Raw genomic sequence first — 25210 nt, 5'->3', positions numbered from 1 at the left:
TACCTTCCCCACCCCCCAGCCTCCACCTTGCTTAGTTTTGCTCTTCAGACCGAATTGTGAGCTACCACTTGCAACGCCTTCCTTGCTTTATTTGGATTACAGCCTGCAATCTCTCTCCTAGGAAAGAGGAATGGATTCTGCCTGCCTTGTTCCTTCAATTTGGCAAGTAACATTTTTTCTTTTTCCTTTAGAAAATTAGTAAATTGGGTGGGGGATTTTCTTGGTGATTTTTAAAGGATTTTTTTTTTGGGGGGGGGGGTTGTTAGACATAGCCATTTAAAAGCTTTTGCAGCCTAACAAACCACCTACCTTCCCTCTAACTTCCAGCTTGCTTACCTTCACTCTTCAGGCTGAATCCTGAGCCGCTGGTCAAAACACCTGCCTTTTGTCTGGATTGCAGCCTGCAATCCATCTCCTCGTAGAGCAACTGCATAATCCATCTTCTTGGAGAGCAATGGAATCTGCCTGCCTTGTTCCTTCAGTTGGACAAGTAACTTTTTTTTTGCTTTAAAAAAAGAGTAAATTGGAGAAGGGGGGGTGTTAGGAATTTTTTTTTTTGGTTACACATAGTCCTCTAAAAGCTTTTACAGCCTAGCTAATCACCTACTTTACCTCCAGCCTCCAGCTTGCTTAGCTTCACTCTTCAGGCTGAATCCTGAGCCGCTGGTCGAAACACCTGCCTTTTGTCTGGATTGCAGCCTGCAATTCATCTCCTCGTAGAGCAACTGCATAATCCATCTTCTTGGAGAGCAATGGAATCTGCCTGCCTTGTTCCTTCAGTTGGGCAAGTAACTGTTTTTTTGCTTAAAAAAAACAGTAAATTGGGGAAGGGGGTGTGTGTTAGGATTTTATATTTTTTTTGGTTACACATAGTCCTCTAAAAGCTTTTACAGCCTAGCTAATCACCTATTTTACCTCCAGCCTCCAGCTTGCTTAGCTTCACTCTTCGGACTGAATCCTGAGCTGCTGGTCGAAACACCTGCCCTTTCTTTGTCTGGAGTGTAGCCTGCAATCCATCTCCGTGTCCAGCAATTGTATAATCCATCTCCTTGGAGAGGAATTGAATCTGCCTGTCTTGTTCCTTCAACTGGGCGAGTAACTTTTTATTTTTTGCTCTAAAAAATAGAAAATAGGGCAGGGTCTTTTTTCTTGGAGTTTTGTTTAGGATTTCCTTTGTTAGGCATAGCCATTTAAAGCTTTTGCAATACTGCTAGGCAGAGGGCTGGACTAGATGACCTTGCAAGGTCCCTTCTTCCAACTGTTAAATCTGTTCAATGTGTTAATTTAGTTGCAGGAATGAGTAAGTTGTGTTCTTGGGTGTGTTTAAAGTTGTATTTTGAAACAGTTAACTGCCTTATTAGATCCTCCTCTTATGTCGTAATATCCCGCCAACCTCACTTCCTTCTTCTTTCTTCTTCTCTCTTCTGAATCTCCATGATATAAGACGTATATGTTGTATTGTCCCTCCAGACAATCTTTTATTTGTTTAATTCTGTTTTTAAAATAAATATATCTTGCTTGAAATGATATTGGCTTCTATCCATCGACCTCCGTGGGGTTAAGGTCCTAACAGACCTTTAATAATATTATCCTCCTCCCCGTGACACCCCCCCTTCTCCTTAAACTCTGGGCATGGTGGGGCACCACTGATGGACTGCAGAGTCTGTAAGAGCCTCTCCCCAAAATGGCTTTCTGTCCAGAGGGGCCATCAGGGACAAAAAGATGGGTAGGCAGACTGATTGGGCTGAGAAAGGAGAAGCTCAGCTAGAGATGGATGTTTTTGACATGCCATCTCCTTCTTTTGGTCAGGACGGAAGACCAGCAGGGAGAAAGGGAGAAACGTGTCTGAGGGTGGCAAATCTCCCAACCAGAAACAATCTGGTTTAATGTGGCACAGATGTCTCATTGACAAGCTAAATTCAATGGGCTTTATTAAGTCCGACTCTGATCAATGCGTGTTTACAAAAGGGCAAGGTAATGTTTATGAAATTGTTCTTGTTTATATTGATGATATTGTTTACATTGGCCCAAATCAACGTATGAGTGAGATTTTTGCAAAAGGTTTAGAAAAACACTTTACACTGAAAAGCTTAGGACACATTCATGATTACTTAGGAGTTCAGATTTAGAAAACTCAGAAGGGGTTTAGCCTCTCACAAGCAAACAAGATTGATCAACTTTTGCAACAATGCAACATGGCTGATGCACGCCCATGTCGGTCTCCAATGCAGACAGACCTTTACAAGTTGACATACCAAAACAATCCTTTGTTTAAGGACCAAACACTTTATCGCTCAGTCATTGGGTCTATGTTATACATTAGCAGTTGGACAAGACCCGACATTTCACTTAGTGTGAATTTGTTGTCACGACACGTAGGCAACGCAACTACATTTCATTGGACATGCATAAAGAGATTGCTAAGATACATGAAGCACACGATGAACACAAAATTGTTCCTGGAACCAGAACACAACAAGTATCCTGAATTGATTTGCTATGCAGATTCCGATTGGGCGAGCGACATTGAAACTCGTCAAAGTACTTCTGGTTTTATAATGTTTTTGAATGGTTGTCCAATTTATTGGAAAGTTAGAAAGCAGAAATTTATTTCTTGTTCTTCCACTGAGTCCGAATATGCTTGTGTTTCTGACTGTTGTAATGATTTAATCAATGTTTCTGCTCTCATTAATAGTATCTGGGCTGATCCAATGAAGCCAATTGTTATTATGGAGGACAAAACTTCAGTAAAATTCATTGCTGAAGCTGAATATGTGGGAGCCTCAACATCCTGCTCCTTCAACTTAAACTCTGGGCATGGTGGGGCACCACTGATGGACTGAAGAGTCTGCAAGAGCCTCTCCCCCAAATTGCTTTCTGTCCAGAGGGGCCATCAGGGACAAAAAGATGGGTAGGCTGACTGATGGGGCTGAGAAAGGAGAGGCTCAGCTAGAGATGGATGTTTTTGACATGCCATCTTCTTCTTTTGGTCAGGACGGAAGACCAGCAGGGAGAAAGGGAGAAACATGTGTCTGAGGGTGGCAAATCTCCCCTTCCTGGGGAGAGGATGCTTCTGCAACATGGCCAGTGGGTGGTCATTCTCCAATATTGGGTGGGGGAAGGGTGGAATTCTTACTGGGGGTGGGATGTGCAGTCGAGAAATCCAAAGAAGAGCTCTTTGGATTGTTTTACTTGCAGATATCGATGGCTAGGGCAGCCAGGACCCGAAATCTCTTCAAGGCTGGCAGGGATCTGACTTTCATGAGATGAGTGTTCTCAGCCAAGGGACTTTGAAGTCCCCAAGGAGGCGGCTAGGAGTAAAGTTTGCCAGAGGAGAGGCATCTCTACCCTCTGCCTCTATTTGGCTAAGAGAAGAATGACAGTTCTCTCCCCAGGATGGAGATTCCTCCAAGATGGACTCCATGGCTCACGCCTATAGTAGAGTCCACTATAGAACTGGTAAGGCCAGACCACCCCTTCCCCACTGTAATGGCAGAAATCCTGCCTCTGTGGGTGTGTTAATATACCAGTATATATAATAATATACCTGCCAAGAAATTATGCCAATAGATATAATATTTGCATTCTCATTTCAGGAGCCATCAGAGGGACTAACTGGCCATTGTTCAGGGTAGGTAACATCTCCCAGAGTAAAAAAACGTGCAGAGGGGAGATATCTCTGCTTCTGCTTGTGTCAAAAGACAGATGACACAGGGCAGTCCCACTGGGAGGCCAACCCCCTTGGCAGGCCAGCTGGGAGGGTTCTTGGCCACTTTTGCAAAACGGGCCATGGCTGATTTTGATCTTTGTCCCCTTTGTTCCCCCCCTTCCCCAACCAGAGAGAAGACATCTTATATTTGGCTTCAAAAGCCCTTGGAGGTAAGAAAGTTTTGGCAGTGGGGCAGAGTGTTAGCGTTACTTCTGATGGGAGGGGGAGAAATTATGGTAGATATCTTTCTAACCTTAAGGCTTGCAAAAGCTTTCTCAACCTCCCATTAGGAGTCAAGGCATCGCCCTAACCTTAAGGCTTGCTGTTGACCCACAGGGCCTGATGCACCCTATCCTTTCGCAATCTTATTGGGAGGCAGAAAGCTTAGGATTTAGCCTCCGTATCTTCATTTGCAGGATTCAATGTCAGCACAAATGGGGTCAGGGAGCAGTAGCAGCCTAGACCTGGCCTCATTGGAGGGATCTTCCAGCCCTTTGGTAAGTAAGACAAAGTCTTACTTACCAGACACAGGTAAGCTGCCCTAATTGTGTAGGTATCAACAATGGCCAATGTCAGTTGCCCTGAAAAGTCACTAGCCAGAGCATAGCTGCCCATTCTCACTGTGTACAGTCCTCAGACTACCACCTTTCCCTTATGATGGCAGTGAGAAAGATATTTAGGGTAAGCGTGGCTATCTCAGATGCGAAGAATCTGGCAGTTGGGGAGAAGGTTCATGCTTCCCAACTCTTCTGTCTGACTTATATCTATTTTTCTTCACAGACCTTTTGGAAAAGATTCCAGCAAGTATTTTGTTGCTGCATGACCAATGGGGATGACATACCTGGGATTCCTGACAGTTACCCCTGTCCTGCTCCTTCAACTTAAACTCTGGGCATGGTGGGGCACCACTGATGGACTGAAGAGTCTGCAAGAGCCTCTCCCCCAAATTGCATTCTGTCCAGAGGGGCCATCAGAGACAAAAAGATGGGTAGGCTGACTGATGGGGCTGAGAAAGGAGAGGCTCAGCTAGAGTTGATTGTTTTTGACATGCCATCTTCTTCTTTTGGTCAGGAAGGAAGACCAGCAAGGAGAAAGGAACAAACATGTGTCTGAGAGTAGCAAATCTCCCCTTCCTGGGGAAAGGATGCTTCTGCAACATGGCCAGTGAGTGGTCATTCTCCAATATTGGGTGGGGGAAGGGTGGAATTCCTACTGGGGGTGGGGTGTGCAGTCGAGAAATCCAAAGAAGAGCTCCTTGGATTTTTTTACTTGCAGGTATCGATGGCTGGGGCCGCCAGGACCCGAAATCTCTTCAAGGCTGGCAGGGATCTGACCTTCATGAGATGAATGTTCTCAGTCCCCAAGAAGTCCCCAAGAAGGCGGCTAGGAGTAAAGTTTGCAAGAGGGGTGGCATCTCTATTTGGCTAAGAGAAAAATGACAGTTCTCTCCCCAGGGTGGAGATTCCTCCAAGATGGACTCCAGGGCTCACGCCTATAGTAGAGTCCACTATAGAACTGGTAAGGCCAGACCACCCCTTCCCTACTGTAATGGCGGAAATCCTGACTTTGTGGGTGGGTTAATATACCAATAGATAGAATATTTGCATTCTCATTTCAGGAGCCATCGGAGGGACAAACTGGCCATTGTTCAGGGTAGGTAACATCTCCCAGAGTAAAAAACTTGCAGAGGGGAGATATCTCTGCTTCTGCTTGTGTCAAAAGACAGATGACACAGGGCAGTCCCACTGGGAGACCAAACCCCTTGGCAGGCCAGCTGGGAGGTTCTTGGAGCCTCCACATGGCCACTTTTGCAGAACCGGCCATGGCTGCTTTTGATCTTTCTCCCCTTTGTCCCCCCCCCCAACAGAGAGAAGACATCTTATATTTGGCTTCGAAAGCCCTCGGAGGTAAGAAAGTTTTGGCAGTGGGGCAGAGGGTTAGCGTTAGGGTTATGGCGATGCCTTGACTCCTGATGGGAGGGGGAGAAATTATGGTAGATATCTTTCTAAGCTTAAGGCTTGCAAAAGCTTTCTCCCCCTCCCATCAGGACTGAAGGCATCTCCCTAACCTTAAGGCTTGCTGTTGGCCCACAGGGCCTGATGCACCCTATCCTTTAGCAATCTTATTGGGAGGCAGAAAGCTTAGGATTTAGACTCCATATCTTCATTTGCAGGATTCAATGTCAGCACAAATGGGGTCAGGGAGCAGTAGCAGCATAGACCTGGCTTCATTGGAGGGATCCTCCAGCAACACAATGTCTTCTCAATTGGGGAGGGATGGAGTCCCCTCAGTTAGTTCTCCTAACCTGAGAGAGCTGTGCTGGAGCGCTCTGGGCAGCGGAGCAAGGGGACACCCGGCCCTTGGGAGAAGGTACTTAGGTTAGCCACATGCCCCAAAGCTCTGGTGCCACTGGTTCCTTTGCCACAAAGCATCAGGGACTGGTGTCCTAAATGGGGAATGTGATCATTGTTGTTCACAGGATTCTCCAGAGGACACTCTGGAAGACGTTAGCAACTTGGAGTAGGACACCCCAGACAGCTTAGAGCGCCTCCACCAGGAATTAGAGGTATGTATTTCACCCTCTTCAGGGATCAATGCTTTGCCTTGCGAAGTTCAATGAAGCAATGAGCTATGCTGTGCAGGGCCACCCAAGTCAGACAGGTCATAGTGGAGGAAGCTGACACAATGTGGTCTTCTGGAGAAGGAAATGGCAGCCTTCTCCTTTCTGCCAGGATCTGATATCCGTTTAAGGCTGGCAGGGATCTGGCATTCATGGGGTGAGTGTTCTCTCAGCTGAGGGACTCTGAAGTCCCCAAGAAGTTGGCTAGGAGTAAGGTTTGCAAATGGGGAGGCATCTCTACCCTCTGCCTCTACTTTGGCTAACAGAAGAATGACTCAGGCCCTTTGTTCTCTCCCCAGGATGGAGATCCCCACAAGATGGACTCCAGGGCTCTCCCCTATTTTGGAGTCCACTACAGAACTGGTAAGGCCCCCTCCCCACTGTAATGGCAGACACCCTGCCAAGAAATTATGCCAATAGATATAATATTTGCATTCTCATCTCAGGAGCCATCAGAGGAAGAAAGTGCCAGTGTTCAGGGTAGGTAACATCTCCCAGATTAAAAAACTTGCAGAGGGAAGATATCTCTGCTTCTGCATCTGCTTGTGTCAAAGGATAGATGACCACTGTCACAGCTTTTTCCTTTGCAGCCCTGGCTTTGCAGAGTGCTCGCTTCTCTACTGCTCTCAATGTTCTTCTGGCCTCAGATGTCTGGCCGCCTGGGTGGATCAGCATGCGCCCCGTTGGTTGACCTTGTGCCAGGGCTTCCCAGGAGGTTGGTGTCAATATCGAGGGACTTGAAGGGGGCTTTCAATATGTCTTTGTAACGCTTCCTTTGTCCCCCAGGTGACCGCTTTCCTTTAGACAGCTCACCATAAAGGAGTACACTGTGGTTGATATCCACCTGGGGCATTCTGCCGATCGTCTCATTGTTGATGGAAGATGGGCGGTTCAATACAGGTTGGAAGTGCTGGGCCCAACACTATAGAATCAGGGTCGATTCAGTGATGAGAGCTGAACCGGCTGTGTCCAGTACAGGGGAGCTCCCTGAGCGCTGAGGTCCATACATGGATCTGAGGGCTTCATAGAATCGTTTAACATCATTTCTCTGGAACCTCTGGATTTCTTCTGCTTTGGTACTCAACCAGGAGTCCTACATCTTGCAAAGCTTGCTATGTACGATCCTGCAAGTGTTGTTGAAAGCATTTTGATGCACCACCGACCTTCATGAGTGACAGTGTCAGATGCCTTAGTGAAGTGGTGTACAGTTCACGATTCTGCTCTTGACACTTCTCTTGGAACAGGAACAGGTACTTGCTTTGCCTCGCCTCGCCCGGACACCTTGTTCCTTCAACTGGGTAAGTAACTTTTTTTTTCCTTTAGAAAAAGAGTAAATTGGGGTTTTTTCCCTTGGCGTTTTTTTTGGAAATTTTTTTGGGTTAGACATAGTTATCTAAAAGATTTTGCAGCCTAACTAACCACCTACCTTCCCCCCCCCCCCCCAGCCTCCACCTTGCTTAGTTTTGCTCTTCAGACCGAATTGTGAGCTACCACTTGCAACGCCTTCCTTGCTTTATTTGGATTACAGCCTGCAATCTCTCTCCTAGGAAAGAGGAATGGATTCTGCCTGCCTTGTTCCTTCAGTTGGGGAAGTGGTTTTTTTTTTTGCTTTAGAAAAATAGTAAAATGGGGTGGGGGGGTATGTTTAGGGTTTTCTTTTTCTTTTTGTTAGACAAAGCCATCTAAAACATTTTGCAGCCCAGCTGACCACCCACATTCCCACAGGCTCAAGTTTGCTTATCTTCGCTCTTCAGACCGAATCCTGAGCCGCTGGTCGCAACACCTGCCTTGCTTTGTCTGGATTCCCACCTGCAATCCATCTCCTCGTTGAGCAACTGAATCTGCCTGCCTTGTTCCTTCAATTGGGCAAGTAACTTTAAAAAAATCCCAAAATAATTAATTTATTGATTTATTGATTTATTTAATTATTTAATTATTTATTTGTTTGTTTGTTTATTTATTTATTTAATTATTAGATTTGTATGCCGCCCCCTCTCCGGTTTTTACTTGGAGTTTTTGTTTAGGGATTGTTTGTTTTGTTAGACATCACTATTTATAGCTTTTGCAATACTGCTTAAGCAGGAGGCTGGACTAAATGACCTTGCAAGGTCTCTTTTTCCAACTCTGTTAAATCTCTTCAATGTGTTACGTTGGTTGCAGGAATGAGCCATTTGTGTTTATTTATTTATTGGATTTGTATGCCGCCCCTCTAAAATTGTGTGTTTAGGTTTTTGAGCTTTTTGTGAGACTTTATATTTTGTGTCCTCAGCTAACAAAGTTCCTTTTTTTCCCCTTTTGCAGTAGTGGCTTTAACCTGGAAGGATCAAAGGAAACAGACAACAAAGGTTTTATTGGCCAAGAAACCCAAACTGGCACAACACCACCATCAGAAGTGCCACCCTTGGATGATCCATCCCAAGAACCACAACATCCCAAGCACTACAGCCATCTCATTTGCACTTGGAGAAAGCAGCAAGTCCCTCGAGCCTGAAAAAGAAATCTTTCTTCCAGATTGGGTTTATGCAGGATTACCTGCAAAAAAAATGTCATCGCATTCTGCTCTAATGATCCCAGTGTTATGCTTTGGGATAAAATCTGGAGTGAGCACTAGAATAGCAAAAGAGCTTCCAAATATCATCAGCTCCATTTTTTTCATCAATCCAACAAGAACAAAATTAAACTTGACAAAATATCCAAAGAACTTGATATTGACATCGTAAGGATTAGTAGAATTTTTGGGCCAAGATGGGCTGCCTGTAGTTTAAGGGCAACCATAACTGTGTGGCGTGCTTATCCAGGGCTACATCAGTGTTTTCAGAAAATCATTGATTTGTTGGACTTCACCAGGAAAGACTTTTAGGAAGCATCATAACCAATTTACAGAAATCACTGATGGACTATGAACATTTAATGGACTACCTTGACTGTGGTTTCTTCCCCAAACCCCCAAAATTTACAATCCAAGGTTTAGAAAGCTTAGAACTACATTGCCTTAAACACGACATATGCGTAGCCCATAAAATCATCTGCTACAATGTCCTTCCTGTCAACACTACTTCAGCTTCAACCACAACAACACACAAGCACACAACAGATACAAACTGAAAGTAAACCGCAACAGGAGAAACTATATAGGAGAAGCGGCAAAACGACTAAAAACTAGGGTGAACGAACACAAACTAGCGGTCCAACGCCAGGAACAGCGCTCCCAGATTTGGGCACATATGGAGGAGCAGGATCATGAGTTTAACTTCTAAGTGGTGGCTTGTGATGAAACAAAAGGAGGCCATCTCCTGAAAGAAGCCTGGTTTTCGAACAACAACTCGCTTAATAGACACATTGAGATACCACCAGCATACCAGGCATTAAGACACCGTCAAAGACTTAAAGGGAATGGATCATTAGAGTTGAATAGAGTTCCAGGAAAGTTTCTTCTTTATTTATTTATTCCCCAAAGGATAGAGATTAGCCCAATGAAGGTATAATAAACCTCAACGAAAAGAGCACACCAGGAGGGCAACAGAAAGAGGAAGACAGAGGGGGTGAAGAACAACGTAGACCCACCACAAGACCATGGGCAAAATGTGTTCGAAATGAGGGAGAAAGTAGCAATAAATTTATTTATTTATTAGATTTGTGGCAGTTGGAATGTTGGAGACAGCCAACAGAAATCCCAACTGCCAGCATGAATAAGACAGAAAAAAACCAAGTTAATTATAGGAGGGAAGAAAAAGTGTGGGCCCCTTACGCACACAATGACCAGTTGAAGCAGCATCTGATGAAGTCAATAGGGATTGACGAAAGCTCAGTAATTTTTTAATAGTTTTAAATAAATTTTAAATATTCCAGAGATCGTGATGGTGATTGCCTCTTCATTTATAACTATACCTGGACCTCACATTTTTAGGACAATTCTCTTTTACATATATTTACATATAATATTAGCCATTAATCAAACAATTATCTTTGAACTTAGGTGGGTAAACCATATGATGGATGGTTTTGGGAACTGGGTATGTTTGGTTTCGAGAAGAGAGGAGAGGAAGAGAAGAGAATGAGAAAAGGATGTTGAGACTCTCGAAAGAGTACAGAGAAGAGCAACAAAGATGATTAGGGGACTGGGGGCTAAAACATATGAAGAACAGTTGCAGGAACTGGGTATGTCTAGCATAATGAAAAGAAGGACCAGGGGAGACATGATAGCAGTGTTCCAATATCTCAGGGGTTGCCACAAAGAAGTGGGAGTCAGGCTATTCTCCAAAGCACCTGAAGGCAGGACAAGAAGCAATGGGTGGAAACTAATCAAGGAGAGAAGTAACTTAGAACAAAGGAAAAAATTCCTTACAGTTACAACCATTAACCAGTGTAATAGCTTGCCTCCAGAAGTTGTGAATACTCCAACACTTAAAAGTTTTTAAGATGTTGGATAACAATTTGTCTGAAATAGTGTAGGTTTTCCTGCTTAAGCAAAGGGTTGGACTAGAAGACCTCCAAGGTCCCTTCCAACTCTGTTGTTGTTGTGAAGAGAAGAGAGGAGAGGAGAGGAGAGGAGAGAAGAATTATGGATGACAAAATAGCAATCTTCCAATATTTGAGGGCTGTCACAAAGAAGAGGCACTCAAGAGCAGGACAAGAAGTAATGGATGGAAGATTTTTAAAAATGATCCAACCTAGAACTAAGGAGAAATTTCTGACAGTGAGTTCAATTTATCAGTAGAATGGCTTCCTTCCAGAAGTTGTGGTTGCTCCATCATTGTAGGTTTTCAATAAAAGATAGAACAGCTATTTGTCCGGGATGCTAATAGGTGGTTGGGCTAGACGCCTCCAAAGTTCCTTCTAATTCTGTTACAGGTAGTGCTCAACTTACAACCACAACTGAGCCCAGAATTTATATTGTTAAGTGAGACATTTGTTAAGTGAATTTTTTCCCATTTTATGACTTTTCTTGCTTCATTTATTTATTTGATTTTATTTTATTTGTATACCGCCCCTCTCCGGAGACTCGGAGCGGCTCACAACAACAAAACAGTACAAATCTAATAGTTAAAAACAATTTAAAACCCTTAATATAAAAACAGTCATACATCTCATACAAGCCATACGTAAAGTGGAAATGGCCAAGGGGAATCAATTTCCCCATGTCTGACGGCAGAGGTGGGTTTTAAGGAGTTTGCGAAAGGCAAGGAGGGTGGGGGCAATCCTAATCTCCATGGGGAGTTGGTTCCAGAGGGTCGGGGGCCGCCACAGAAAAGGCCCTTCCCCTGGGTCCCGCCAGACGACATTGTTTTGTCGACGGGATCTGGAGAAGGCCAACTCTGTGGGACCTAACTGGTCGCTGGGATTCGTGTGGCAGAAGGCGGTCTCGGAGATATTCTGGTCCGATGCCATGAAGGCCTTTATAGGTCATAATCAATACTTTGAATTGTGACCGGAAACTGATCGGCAACCAATGCAGACTGTGGAGTGTTGGTGTAACATGGGCATACCTGGGGAAGCCCATGATTGCTCTCGCAGCTGCATTTTGCACAATCTGAAGTTTCCGAACACTCTTCCCCATGTAGAGAGTGTTACAGTAGTCGAACCTCGAGGTGATGAGGGCATTTGTTAATCAAATTGCTGCCTTTCTTAAATTAGCATAGTTGGTAAGAGAATCTGGCTTCCCCATGGATTTTGCTTGTCAGAAGGTTGCAAAAGAGGATCACATGTCCTAGGGACACTGCAATGATCATAAATATGAACCAGTGGTCAAGTGGTCGGAATATAAATCACGTGCCTATGGGCTACTGCAATGGTTATAAGTTTGAAAAATGATCATAAGTCACTTTTTCCAGTGCTGTTGTAACTCTGCGTGGTCACTAAATGAAACTCTTTAAGCATCGATTTCTATCTGCTCACTATCCAATCAAGGGGAAAAATTAAATCCAGGTCTCATTTCAGTCCTGGTCAACACTACTGTATATAATGTTAACAAATAAGATATACTGGCAATTATTTTCCAGGTAGGCTTTCCAGCCTGGTTCTGCTGATGTGCTAGGATAACTTCCAGAAAGTGGTCAGATTGCCTGGGAATCAGGGAACTACAAGGTGTCAAAAGGACAAAGGAAGTCACCTGTTCCTTGTAGTATAATCATATTGCAATTAAAATCCCTTGGAACTCCACAAGTTATACAAAATATGGCAGTATTTACTATCTGTAGTCAGCTTCTGCACTGTTTCTTTCTGCAGTGAATTTTATACATAAGACCAACTCTCAAAGTTTTTCCACTTTTTAGTTCTGAAATAGGTGTACGGTTTTGTCTCCTCTCCTTTTTAAAAAAAATTAAGTATTGACTCTTTCGAAGTTGCTCATGAAGAATGTCCAGGTTTGGGGAAACTTTCAGCAAAAAATGAACTTAAACTTCTCAGGCAACCTCTACTTTTTACTCTTTTTACCTTTCAGATTGCTACAGCCAAATTCAAGCCCACTGTAACTCAAAGTGTCACTGCTTCAATCTCATAAGGAGTAGAGAAACATGGGTTCCTTACCTTTAAATCTCTGTGGATAATAGGGGGTTTCTGTTTGTGCATATGTTGCACAGCACGGCAAGTCTGATAAAATATCTTCAAAACTGTATCGCACGAGAGGGGGCCTTTCGATTCCACTTTCTTTAAAAATTCCACCAGCTGCCCTATGAACATAAAATCCATGAATCACACACACATTAGGGAAAAGGCAATGGGAATGCTAATTTTGATGACAGACAACAGAGGCAGATAAATACCCTCTCCCACCCCCAGATCCCTTTACTTTCTTAGCATATTCTAAGGTAAGAGTTGAATCTCAGGTGTTTTGGATCATTCTGAGATTGTGTGATGAGCCCAGCGTTAATGGCAAGTGAATACATTGTATGCTGCTCCATGTGCCATTAGAAAGGGAGGAGAAAAATGTGCAAATCGGTCCAACTCTGGGATTTTGCTGGGCAGAAATAAGTCTCCTGCAATGTATCCTCCACCTTGCAACAACACCTTAGCTATATGCCATCTTTTTAGAAGTATAAGACACACCTTTCCGCCCTAAAAGAAACTGAAAATTTGGGTGCGTCTTATACTCCAAATGTTGCAATTTTATTTTTTTTTCCTCCAGCACTAACAAGATGCTAATGATCTTCCCAGCTTGCAGGATTGTTTCATTGCTACTCTGAAGAAGTTTTTTTTCCAGCCTTGTCTTTGCAGGCTTTATTTTCATTGCTACTCCCTCCAAAAAAGGGGTTTTTTTCAGCCCTAACCAGGGGATAAAATAATGTGCTGACCAGACTTAGGATGCTAGCCAGATGAATACCTGCTAGATGGATTCCCCCCACCATCAATTTTCCTCCCGCAAAACTAAGGTGCGTCTCATACTCCAAAAAACACAGTACTTCTTTTCTTCAATGCACTCTATCATTATTTTGTATGATAATAGACTGCAAACAAGTACTGCAGTACACTCCAATCATTACTCAGCCTTTGTAAAGGTTTGGTGCAGTGAGGTATGGTGTAGTAGTGAAGGTGCTGATCTAGTAACCAGGAGTTCTACCTTAGGCTGTAAAGCCTGGTGGGTGACTTTGGGCCAATTATTCTCTCTCTTAATCCAACCTACCCCACAGGGTAGTTGTGGGGGAAATAGGAGAAAGTAGGAGGACTAGATGTGTTTGCCAGTTTGATTTACTTATAAAGTAAAGGATAAAAATCTCATAAACAAAGGGGAAACAGGGAAGACCAAATATTGAACAATTTTGGTTCATTAGCCTATTGTTCTTTTGGCAAGAAAAATGGCAGGTTTTGAAATGTAAAACATTTCTAAAAGTTTTTCTTTTCTTATTTGTACTCGGGTGAGAACTTTTTTTAAAAAAAAGTCATTTTATTTCTTTTTAAAGGTATTTTTATTGGGGTTTTTAAAGACAAAAAGAAAACACACTGACAACAAAAAACAAAAAAGTAATTTTAATTTTGCATTTGTTTCATGTCTGACACTAGGACAAAGAGGAGGAGGAGGAGATAAACATATTCATCAATCTTAGTCAAACCAAATAATTAGTCAGAAAATTTTAATAGGCAATGAAAACATTAATTAAAATCCAGAGTCCTGAAATGGGGAAGAATCATTGGTTATTCCTCTGTTACCCTTAAAATAATGTTTTTGTTCATTCTGTTTCTAAAATATTGCTTGAATCAAGAAATGTCAGAAATGAAAAGGAAGGAATTAAGTTTCAAATTCCAGATACTGAAGACTATAGATTTTGTTCAAAATACGTAGCAGCCCTAGAACCCTTTGCTGATACTAAACATTTTTGTTCTAAAAAACATTGCCTGAGTCTCAATAGAGCCAGCCTGGCTGAGTCAGTGAATGAGGCTGTCAAGCCAAGGTGATTCCACAAAAAGACAACAACAACAACAACAACAGCAACAACAACAACTTTACCTTTACAAAGTTCTGTGAGCAGAAGAAACTCCCCTTGCCCAGTATCCGATTCTTCTTTTCCAATGGAGGCAGCAGAACAGAACTGGACAATGTTTGGATGCCCAGATAGTTTTTTCTGGATTAAGTGTCTATTAAGGTTTCAAAGTTTCTTGTTTATTTGGAAAACCTCTTTGCAGGCATGCAGTAGAATTACAGTTTACTCAGGTGGATTATAATTCCAATTCTGAACAAGAGACCATGGTCAGGAACACCCAGCCCAGGATGTTGAAAACTCAATGGATTTTGCATTCCACTATTATTGGCAAAGTTTGGCAAGTGTGCTTCCTGCCTCCAATGCGATTAAGAATGGCTTACATTGAATTTATCCAATTAACATTAGTATGCAACTTTTAACCACATTCTATGCATAATTTAAAGCAGGAGAGAGAAAAGGACAGAAAAAAGCATTTCTGATGTAACAATAATATTTCAAAAGAATGTAAGAGTTTTAAACAAGGATTAATTTACACAAATTAGGAGGGAGGTAGAACTGAGGCAACTACAACTTCAAACAAATTTGCTATTCTATATATTTAATCAAAGATCCCATTTAGAGTAGCTGTTCTGTCCTCTGCCTCTTCTGCTTTTCTTGTCATATGAGCAGCAAAACAATCTGGAATACAATCGTTAACTGATATTTTAGCTGCAGACAAACCTGGGTTTCAAATTCTGAGCTGTTTGAAAGACATTCAGATAGTAAATATAAAACAGACATTTTGCTCTGATGAAGAAGCATAGAAACATAGAAGACTGATGGCAGAAAAAGACCTCATGGTCCATCTAGTCTGCCCTTATACTATTTTCTGTATTTTATCTTAGGATGGATATATGTTTATCCCAGGCATGTTTAAATTCAGTTACTGTGGATTTATCTACCACGTCTGCTGGAAGTTTGTTCCAAGGATCTACTTACTACTCTTTCAGTAAAATAATATTTTCTCATGTTGCTTTTGATCTTTCCCCCAACTAACTTCAGATTGTGCCCCCTTGTTCTTGTGTTCACTTTCCTATTAAAAACACTTCCTTCCTGGACCTTATTTAACCCTTTAACATATTTAAATGTTTCGATCATGTCCCCACTTTCCCTTCTGTCCTCCAGACTATACAGATTAAGTTCATTAAGTCTTTTCTGATACGTTTTATGCTTAAGACCCTCCACCCTTCTTGTAGCCCGTCTTTGGACCCGTTCAATTTTATTTATTTATTTATTTATTTATTTATTTATTTTATTTTATTTACTTATTAAATTTGTATGCCGCCCCTCTCTGTAGACTAGTCAATATCTTTTTGTAGGAGAGGTCTCCAGAACTGAACACAGTATTCCAAATGTGGTCTCACCAGCACTCTATATAGCGGGATCATAATCTCCCTCTTCCTGCTTGTTATACCTCTAGCTATGCAGCCAATCATCCTACTTGCTTTCCCTATCGCCTGACTGCACTGTTCACCCATTTTGAGACTGTCAGAAACCACTACCCTTAAATCCTTCTGAAGTTTTTGCTAACACAGAACTGCCAATACAATAGAAAAGAAGCCACTTTTATATCCTTACGTATTAAACCAGGATTTGACAGTCCAAGCATAATATAATTTCACCTGTCTCCAGAAGGATACCATGAAGCAGACTTCTTGAATGATGGCTTTGTTCTTTTCCTCTTCATTGGACAATAATCTCTGCCAGGGAAAAAAAAGAGATCACAAAGAGAAACATTTTGGTTTCTTTTCTCTTTTGTTGGTGTGTTTGTTTTGTTTCCAAACAATAGTAATTGTAGCCTTCTCTTATAATTATATTAAAATAAATTATCAGCTCACACAAACTTTGCATGTAAATCGAAGACCAATACATTCTGCGAAACAAATAATTCCCTCACCACTGTCAAACTATTCACTAAGGTTGCATTACTATTACTATTAATATTCTCATCGTTCCTATCACCAATCCCCTCCCACTTATGACTTGTTGTTTGTATCCTTGCAATTTATATTAACATTAATTGCTTAATTGTACCATATGACAAACATTAAGTGTTGTACCTCATGATTCTTGAGAAATGTATCTTTTCTTTTATGTTCACTGAAAGCATATGCACCAAAGACAAATTCCTTGTGTGCCCAATCACCCTTGGCCAATAAAGAATTCTATCTATCTATCTATCTATCTATCTATCTATCTATCTATCTATCTATCTATCTATCTATCTATCTATCTATCTCATATCACTGATTTCAAGAATTGTGGTGGTGCAGTGCTCAGAATGCATTGTTGTAATTCTGCCCACAGCCTGGAGTTTGATCCTGACTGGCTCAAGGTTGACTCAACCTTCCATCCTTCTGAGATCAATAAAATGAAGATCCAAACTATTTTGGGCAACATGGTGACTCTGTTAATTACTTGGAGAAGGCTGTAAAGTGGTATATAATTGCTAAGTGCTATCATGCATGACCTCCAGGTTTAGATGAAATCAAGTGTGGAAATTAATCCACAAGTTTTGGTTGGATCCTGGCTTCACTGTGCAAATTCACAGGAATCTTAATTTTCAGCTGAAAATCATCTGGGTTATTGCTAAAAATACCTCAATACATGAAACTGTATGCTATCAGAAATCAAAATGTGGTCACTAGGTTCTATTACTGGTTATTATTTCTTTATTAGTAGGAAAGGCTCAAGTATGCAGGTAACGGTATTTAACATTCATACACAATCCTTTAGGGACTGTAGGCTCAAGGTTGACACAGCTTCCAACCTTCCAAGGTCAGTAAAATGAGGACCCAGATTGTTGGGGGCAATATGCTTACTCTCTATAAACTGCTTAGAGACAGCTGTGAAGCACTGCGAAGCGCTATATAAGTCTAAATTCTATTGCTAATGCAATTGCTATATTTATTCTTGCTTTCCTCTCCTCAAATAAGAGTTTAATCTGATACAGTGGTACCTCATCTTACGAACGCCTCTTCTAACGAACGTTTCAAGATACAAACCCGGTGTTTAAGATTTTTTTGCCTCTTCTTCCGAACTATTTTCACCTTACGAACCCAAGCAGCTGCTGCTGGGATGAAGGGGTTTCTTTTTTTCCCCTTTTTTGAAGAAAGAAAAGGGAGGGGCTGCTTGGAGTAGGAAACATTTTGCAGAGAACAACGTGCTTGCAAAGGAACTGAAACGATGTCTTTTTAAGAAAGAAAAGGGAGGGGCGCCCCCCTTGCCTTTCTTCCTTTCCACTCACCCTTTAGCCTAGCCTTGCTTCTTCCACCCGCCCCCTTTAGCTGCTCCTCCCTGCCCTCTGTTCGCCTCCCTTCTAATGTTTGGGATTTTCCTGAAGGATTTGCTTTTACATTGATTCCTATGGGAAACATTGTTTCATCTTACGAACTTTTCACTTTACGAACCTCCTCCTGGAACCAATTAAGTTCGTATGATGAGATACCACTGTATTTACCTTGCAAGCTCTTTCATTGTTATTCTCTGCAAAGAATGTTTTCCAAGCCCTAAGACTTTCCAGGGTTTTTTTTCTTTGCTCTAACTTGCTCCAAATAAGTTTCTTTCCAGCCCTAAATCCGGGCTAACAATGTTCCCATCTCTTACAGGCTTGCAAGTTTTAGGGAGGAAAAAGGTGCATCTTTCATTGTTACTCTTTCCGAATAAAGTTTTTTTAAAGCCCTAACCTGGACATAAAATAATATGCTAAAGATGCTGAATAACTGGTAAGCAGATTCTTTCCCCTATTTTCCTCCCAAAAAACTAGGGTGCATCTTATGCTCCAAAAATACGGTAGTCAATTCTGGAACTGATTTGTTCTTAACTGCTGTACAGGCAGTCCTCAACTTACAACTACAATTCAGCCCAGAATTTCTGCTGCTAAGTGAGAAATTTGTCAAATGAGATTTGCAACTTTTCTTGCCACGTTTATTAAGCGAATCACCACAGTTATTAAATTAGCAACACAGTTGTTAAGTGAACCTGGTTTCCTCATTGACTTTGTCAGAATGTCACTATGATGAACACAGGACTCTGCAACCATCATAAATATGAATCATTTGTAAAGCATCCTAATGTAAATCACCTGATCATGGGAAGGCTGCAATGGTTGTGTGAAAAAAGATCATAAGTCACTTTTTTCAATGCCGTTGTAAGTTTGAATGGCCACTAAATGAACTATTGTAAAATCGAGGACTAACCGTATTTGCTATTCACAGTGTTACCATCAATAAAGTCAACAATAAATAAAATAGCAGATAAATAAAAATCCTCCAAAATAAGATAATTACCTTTAAAGCATAATCCTTGCCACTTCCAAGATCCTGAGCTTCATATACAAAAGCAAAGCCACCTAAAAAGAAAATGAGATGATTAAAAAACCTTTCAGGCCCAAACCCCAGAGACGATGAGATCCACTCAAATCCAGATCCTTATTTGATTACACCTAATAGACAGAATCTTGCCGGACTAAAACTATAACCATGTAACCTAATACAGTAGTTATGGCTTGGGAGACTCTAGGGCAGTGATGGTGAACCTTTTTCCCTTCGGGTGCCAAAAGCACATATGTGCATAATTCAATGCCCCTCATGCACCCTATGCATGTGCATGAGACCCTCCACTTCTGGTCCGCCCCCCACGCTCACATTTCCCAATTTCCAGTGAGCCCAATGGGTCCGCTTTTAACCCTCCCCAGGCTCCAAGGCTTTCCTGGAGCCTGGGGAAGGCGAAAACGGCATCCCCCACCTCCGGAAGCTCTCTGGAAGCCAAAAGCGCCCTTCCAGACCTTCCACGCAAGCCAAAAATCAGCTAGCCAGAGCACACATGCTGTTAAAAAAAGTGTAAAAATGTAGGGAGGGATTGAGCTGAAGTGCCCTGTGGAAGAGTGAGCTGCAGCAGTGGTGTTATCAGTGCTCTGCTCAATGCCCAGGATCAGTGTTATGTGGCTCCAGCTGGTTGGCACTTCCAGGCACAACCCGCAGCCTTGGGGAAAGGAGTCGGTTGCAGCTGCACCAAAGAGAAAAAAAGAGGAGGAGGGGGAGAAACGGAGAGAAAGAAAAATACAACAGGGAAAAACAAGGGGACGGAGAAAGAGAGACGGAAGAGAGGAGAGGCTTCTCTGAGACAAGCAGAGGGAGAAAAGAGCATAGAACAGTGCAAATATTAATGTCAGAGAAACAGGCACCTGTTTCCCATTAAAAGTGTGGTTAAATGGATGCACAGATATCCTGTTTCCCCAAAAATAAGTCACCCCTGAAAGTAAGACATAAGAGAGATTTCGTAGAATTGCCTAATATAAGGCATCCCCCGAAAGTAAAACGTAGGAGACGTTTTGTTTCTCAGCATTCCCAAACAGAACATATAGAATAGAATAGAATAGAATTTTATTGGCCAAGTGTGATTGGACACACAAGGAATCTATCCTGGTGCATATGCTCTCAGCGTACATAAAAGAAAAAGATACATTTGTCAAGAATAACACTGCTGTCCATAAATTGCATCCCAAAACGCTTCATCAATCAGATTTAAAACACATCCAACACACATCCAACATGCGGCTGCATGTTTGGATGCATTTTTTCTGCAGCAGGATACAGGATACAATTCATTGGAAAAAAATAAGACATCCCGTGAAAATAAGACATAGCACATCTTTGGGAGCAAAAATTAATATAAGACGCTGTCTTATTTTCGGAGAAACACAGTAGTCCTCAACCTACGACCACAATTGAGCCCAAAATTTATGAAGCCAAGTGAATAATTTGTTAAATGAGTTTTGTCCCATTTCACGAGTTTTCTTGCCAAGTGAATCACCGCAGTTGTTAAATTAGCAACGTGGTTGTTAAGTGAATCTGCTTTCTCCTTTGACTTTGCTTGTCAGAAGGTTGCAAGAGGGGATCACGTGACCCCAGGATACTGCAACCATCATAAATGTGAATCAGTTACCAAGCATCCAAATGTAAAACAACTGACCCTGAGATGCTTCAATGGTCATATATGTGAAAAATGGTCATAATCACTTTTTTCAGTAACTTTAAAAAAAGGATTTCAAGCAGCTCGAAATCTTTTTTTAGGTACAGTTACAGCAAACCAGAATCTTTTTGTGGCCCTTTAAAGACTCCCAGAAAGAGAGGAGTAACTTTGAAGGAACCTGGTCTCCCTATTCCTAGTCCACTACCTTAACCACTACAGCCATGGTGGCAGTTTATAAATCTCATAATTCAGACAGCATGGATGTAGGGGCTAAGGGAATAGACTAGGAATACGGACACTTCGGGTTCAAACCCATCATTGGCTAAGGGAGCTCCTTATTTGGGTGACTTGGGGCCAGTCATATTTTCTCACCTTGCCTGATGATTGTGGTGAGGAAGAAGCCCTGCATATGTCAATTAAGACACAATAAAATGGAGAGTATAAATCTAACAACCAAATGCTGCCATAATCACCAAGGACATCCAATAAGTCAACATCATAAAACAAAATATACTGTGCAACACACAACTATGCCCCAACCTGTAAAATACATAACAAATACACACACACACACCAAAGAGGCTGAAAATTTGGATACATCTTATACTCTGAATGTAGCTTTTTGAAGCTTTCTTTTCAGCCTTAATGAGCTACTAACAATCTTCCTGGCTCTTATCGGCTTGGCTTGCATTGCTACTCTCTCCGAAGGGTTTATTTTTTAATTTTTTTATTTATTGTTAGAGTTGAAAGGGACCATGCAGGTCATCAAGTCCAACCCCCTGTCTGAGCAGGAATCCTAGAGCACCCCAGCCAAGTGGCAGTCCAATCTCCTCTAGTTGGGGAGTTCACAACCTCCGTAGGCAGGTTGTTCCAATGGCTGATCGCTCTGAAACTAAGTCTTTATGTCTAAATCTAAGTCCAATGGTTGATCGCTCTAGCCCTAAGTCTTTGCAGGCTTTTTTTTTCATTGCTACTCGCTCCAAATAAGGTTTGTTTAAAGCCCTAACAACGGGATAAAATAATGTGCTGAAGCTGACCAGACTAAGGACGCTAGCCAGATGAATAGCTGGTAGGCAGATTTTTTTCCTCCTATTTTCCTCCCCCAAAACTAAGGTGCGTCTTATACTCCGGTGCTTCTTATTCTCATAAAAATACAGTAATCACTGACAAAGCAATGCAACATATACACCCAAACATTCTCCTGAAAAGTGTTAAGAGGCCAACTGAAGGTTTTAAGCAACCCACCACATGATTGCTGACCACACTTGCTGTGAGCATCCAATTCTCAAAACATGCTGAGCAGACCAAGCGCAGCCCTTATGCCAAGAGACATTGCACTCTCGTTTCGATATATGGATCACTAACTGTTCTGTCAAGCTCTCTGGTAGAATCCTCCCCAAAATGCACACATACAATTTCAGACACACACACGTTTGAAAATTCAAAACAATGTTCTTTATATACCGAAAATGTAAATAAACAGAGCACTCTTTTTGTATAGCAAAGAGCACTTGTCTCCAAACAAATTGGTAATTTGTACAAGTCCCTTATCAGTTCTGTGATACTTAGCTTGCAGCTGCGAGGCAATTCACAGTCCTTCTTCTTTCACAAAGTGAAACACACTTTGCTCTGGGTTAGTTTCAAAGCGGGGGGAAATCAGCACACAAAGATCAAAGTCAGTAAAGCAGTCATGAAACATAACTATCAGATAATCCTCCACAATGGCCAAACCCACAGGCTGCTACTTATAGTAGCCTCACTAATGACCACAGCCCCACCCAGCCACAGGTGGCCTCATTTTCTTTGATAATAATCTCTCAGTTGTTGTTGCCTACACATAGCTCTCCGCATGCGTGGCTGTATCATTAACTCTTGTTCTGAATCTAAGGAGGAGCTAGATAATTGGTCTCCTTCTGAGCTGTCTGCCACACTCTCCTCCTCCCTGTCACTCATGTCTTCTTGGTCAGAGGAGCCTTCATCAGCAGATTCCACCAGGGGTTGGGGGGCAAAACAGGCCTGCAGCATGTGGATGTCTCCCCCACATCCACAGTCCTTGGGGCAGGAGCTGGGCCAGAGCTAACCACAACACTAACCATGATGTTTTCTAGCAGCAACAGCGAGTGTTTGAGGCCCTCTTAGAAAACCAAGAAGACCAACCCTGGCTCCCCTAATCCTGTTCAATGACCCACTAGCCATTCTCTGGATGTTGAGAGTATACAGTACACTCCACTGCAGGTACAGAATATTGTGTTATTTTCACAATAAGGTTTCAATGCAGTAGGAACACTATTATGTGCCTACAGTTAAGTACATCACTTGCTACTGATTTGGCAAAACAACTAGCTCTCAACTTTAGGCAGAGAGTCTGCAATTCTTTAAAAGAGATACCCCGGGCATAACCAACAGAAGCTATGTTTTGAGAAATGTATATATGTTCATGAACAAGGTTGACAAGGCCTGTAGGCTGTTTGTTATTACAGGCGTGTAATTTGTGCCCTCAGAAACCAATCAGATTGTTTAATGGTTGGACGAGAAATAAATTGCTCTCTGCAAAAGATTGCTTCTTGTTTAACAGGAAACCCTACGGCGTTGAGTCATGGGTGTGAGTAGTTCCTTTGCAAGCTGCATGTAAGTCCTCGTTATACCATGCTTCATCTGAAAAACAGCTGCCTTGCTCCTCTACTTTCCATGTATCATTGCTTAGAGCATAAATTAAAAATAATTCAAAATTTGACCGATCCTCTGCTTTTCAGCTGCCTGTATGAAGTTTATGGATGGTTTGTTAGATTTTAAGGTAGAGCAAGTAAAGAAGAGTAAAGAAGCTTACTCGAGGCTGGAAAACTAGAAATTGGAAACACCCCATATTTGGGGAAGGGGACTGGTGGCAAGTTAGGGCAGCCCGGCTGAAAGAACTTTACCTACCTTTCTTCTTCCTTTCTCAAAGTCAACATGGGGTTAACATACTATTTCCCTGCATTTATGCCTTGCATTATTTATTATTTGCCTAATGTTGTCTTATCCAATCATTTTGGCATAAACAGATTCACATAAAAGTAAAGTACAAAGAGCAAACGGCAATAGCACTAATGCATATGTCAGATGTGTATGTACGTGTATGTATTTGTGTGTGCTATTCATTTATATTTCATATTTCTAAACTGCCTATTTTCCACAAAGAGGGGCTCTACCGAGAGGCTCTTTGTGTTCCAATTTGCAAGTAGCAATTCACAAAGGATAACCAAAAGGTCAACAGGCAGCCATCTGTGGATAAAAGAACTTATAAAACATAATTTTAATGTATCTCAAGCAGAGGAAGAAAAAGTTAACATTATTTGATAAAGGTGTTGGTTATCACCTATAAAGCCCTACATGACTTAGGGCCAGACTATATTTGGAACCGCCTCCTGCCACGTAGCTCCCAGCGATCGATAAGGGCCCAGAGGGTTGGCCTTCTCCATATCCCAGAGGGACCACAGAGGAGGGTCTTCTCTGTGGTGGCTCTGGCTCTCTCAAGCCAGCTGCCCCGAGGTCCGTGTTGCCCCCCACCCAACTGGCCTTCCAGAAGGCTGTTAAAACCTGGCTTTGCTGGCAGGCCTGGGGCCGAGGATAGTTTGACACCATTGTGTCCTGGCCATTTAAGAATGAATGTATTTTTAATGTGTTTTTTGATTCTTTATATTGTTTTTTTTAATGTTGTATACCACCCAGAGTCCGAGAGGAGTTGGGCAGCCTATAAGTACAAAGAATGAATGAATGAATGAATGAATGAATGAATGAATGAATGAATGAATGAATGAATGAATGAATGAATGAAGTGGCTTTAAAATGTTGGTTGTAATATACAGATGAATCAATTGGAAAATATGTGGTTAAAAGGGATGAGATTTATATTGTGTTACAATCTCAAAAAAAATATTTATAAAATGATTCATTTTTGGTACATGATGCCAGAGAAATCATCTAGGACAGTGATAGCAAACCTATGGCATAGGTGCCACAGGTGGCACGCAGAGCCATATCTGCTGGCAAGCGAGCCGTTGCCCTAGCTCAGCTCCAATGTGCATGTGTGAGCCTGCCAGCTGATTTTTTGCTTGCACAGAGGCTCTGGGAGGGTGTTTTTGGCTTCCAGAGAGCCTCCGGGGGATAGGGAGGGCGCTTTTACCCTCCCTCAGCTCCAGGGAAGCCTTTGGAGCCTAGGGAGAGTGAAACACGAGCCTATTGGGCCCACCAGAAGTTGGGAAACAGTCCGTTACCGGCCTCCAGAGGGCCTCAGGGGAGGTGGGGAAAGCTGTTTTAACCCTCCCCAGGTATTGAACTATGGGTGTGGGCACTCGCACATTCACGATAGTGCATGTGCATGCTCTTTCGGCACCAGAGGGAAAAAAGGTTTGCCATCACTGATCTAGGATGTATAAAAGCACTTCAAATGAATGTTGGAAATGCGAGCAATGCAAA

At 42.2% G+C, this 25210-nt stretch overlaps 1 protein-coding gene across 1 annotated transcript in view; it reads right to left on the bottom strand.

Annotated features, from left to right (window-relative positions):
• Positions 1–25210, bottom strand: part of LOC139162207 (cyclin-G-associated kinase-like) — a 55260-nt gene that overhangs the window by 6584 nt on the left and 23466 nt on the right. Inside the window, exons 2-7 of the mRNA XM_070742315.1 lie at positions 19072–19133; positions 16423–16482; positions 14770–14884; positions 12855–12997; positions 613–803; positions 337–505 (exon numbers count right to left, since the gene is read on the bottom strand). Of these exons, the coding sequence (XP_070598416.1) occupies positions 777–803; positions 12855–12997; positions 14770–14884; positions 16423–16482; positions 19072–19133 (407 nt within the window). The 3' untranslated portion in view covers positions 337–505; positions 613–776. The remainder of the gene's footprint in view (positions 1–336; positions 506–612; positions 804–12854; positions 12998–14769; positions 14885–16422; positions 16483–19071; positions 19134–25210) is intronic.

The sequence above is a fragment of the Erythrolamprus reginae genome, chromosome 2, assembly GCF_031021105.1.
Source record: "Erythrolamprus reginae isolate rEryReg1 chromosome 2, rEryReg1.hap1, whole genome shotgun sequence".
Taxonomy (NCBI): domain Eukaryota; kingdom Metazoa; phylum Chordata; class Lepidosauria; order Squamata; family Dipsadidae; genus Erythrolamprus; species Erythrolamprus reginae.
This window is presented reverse-complemented; position numbering and strand designations above follow the sequence as displayed.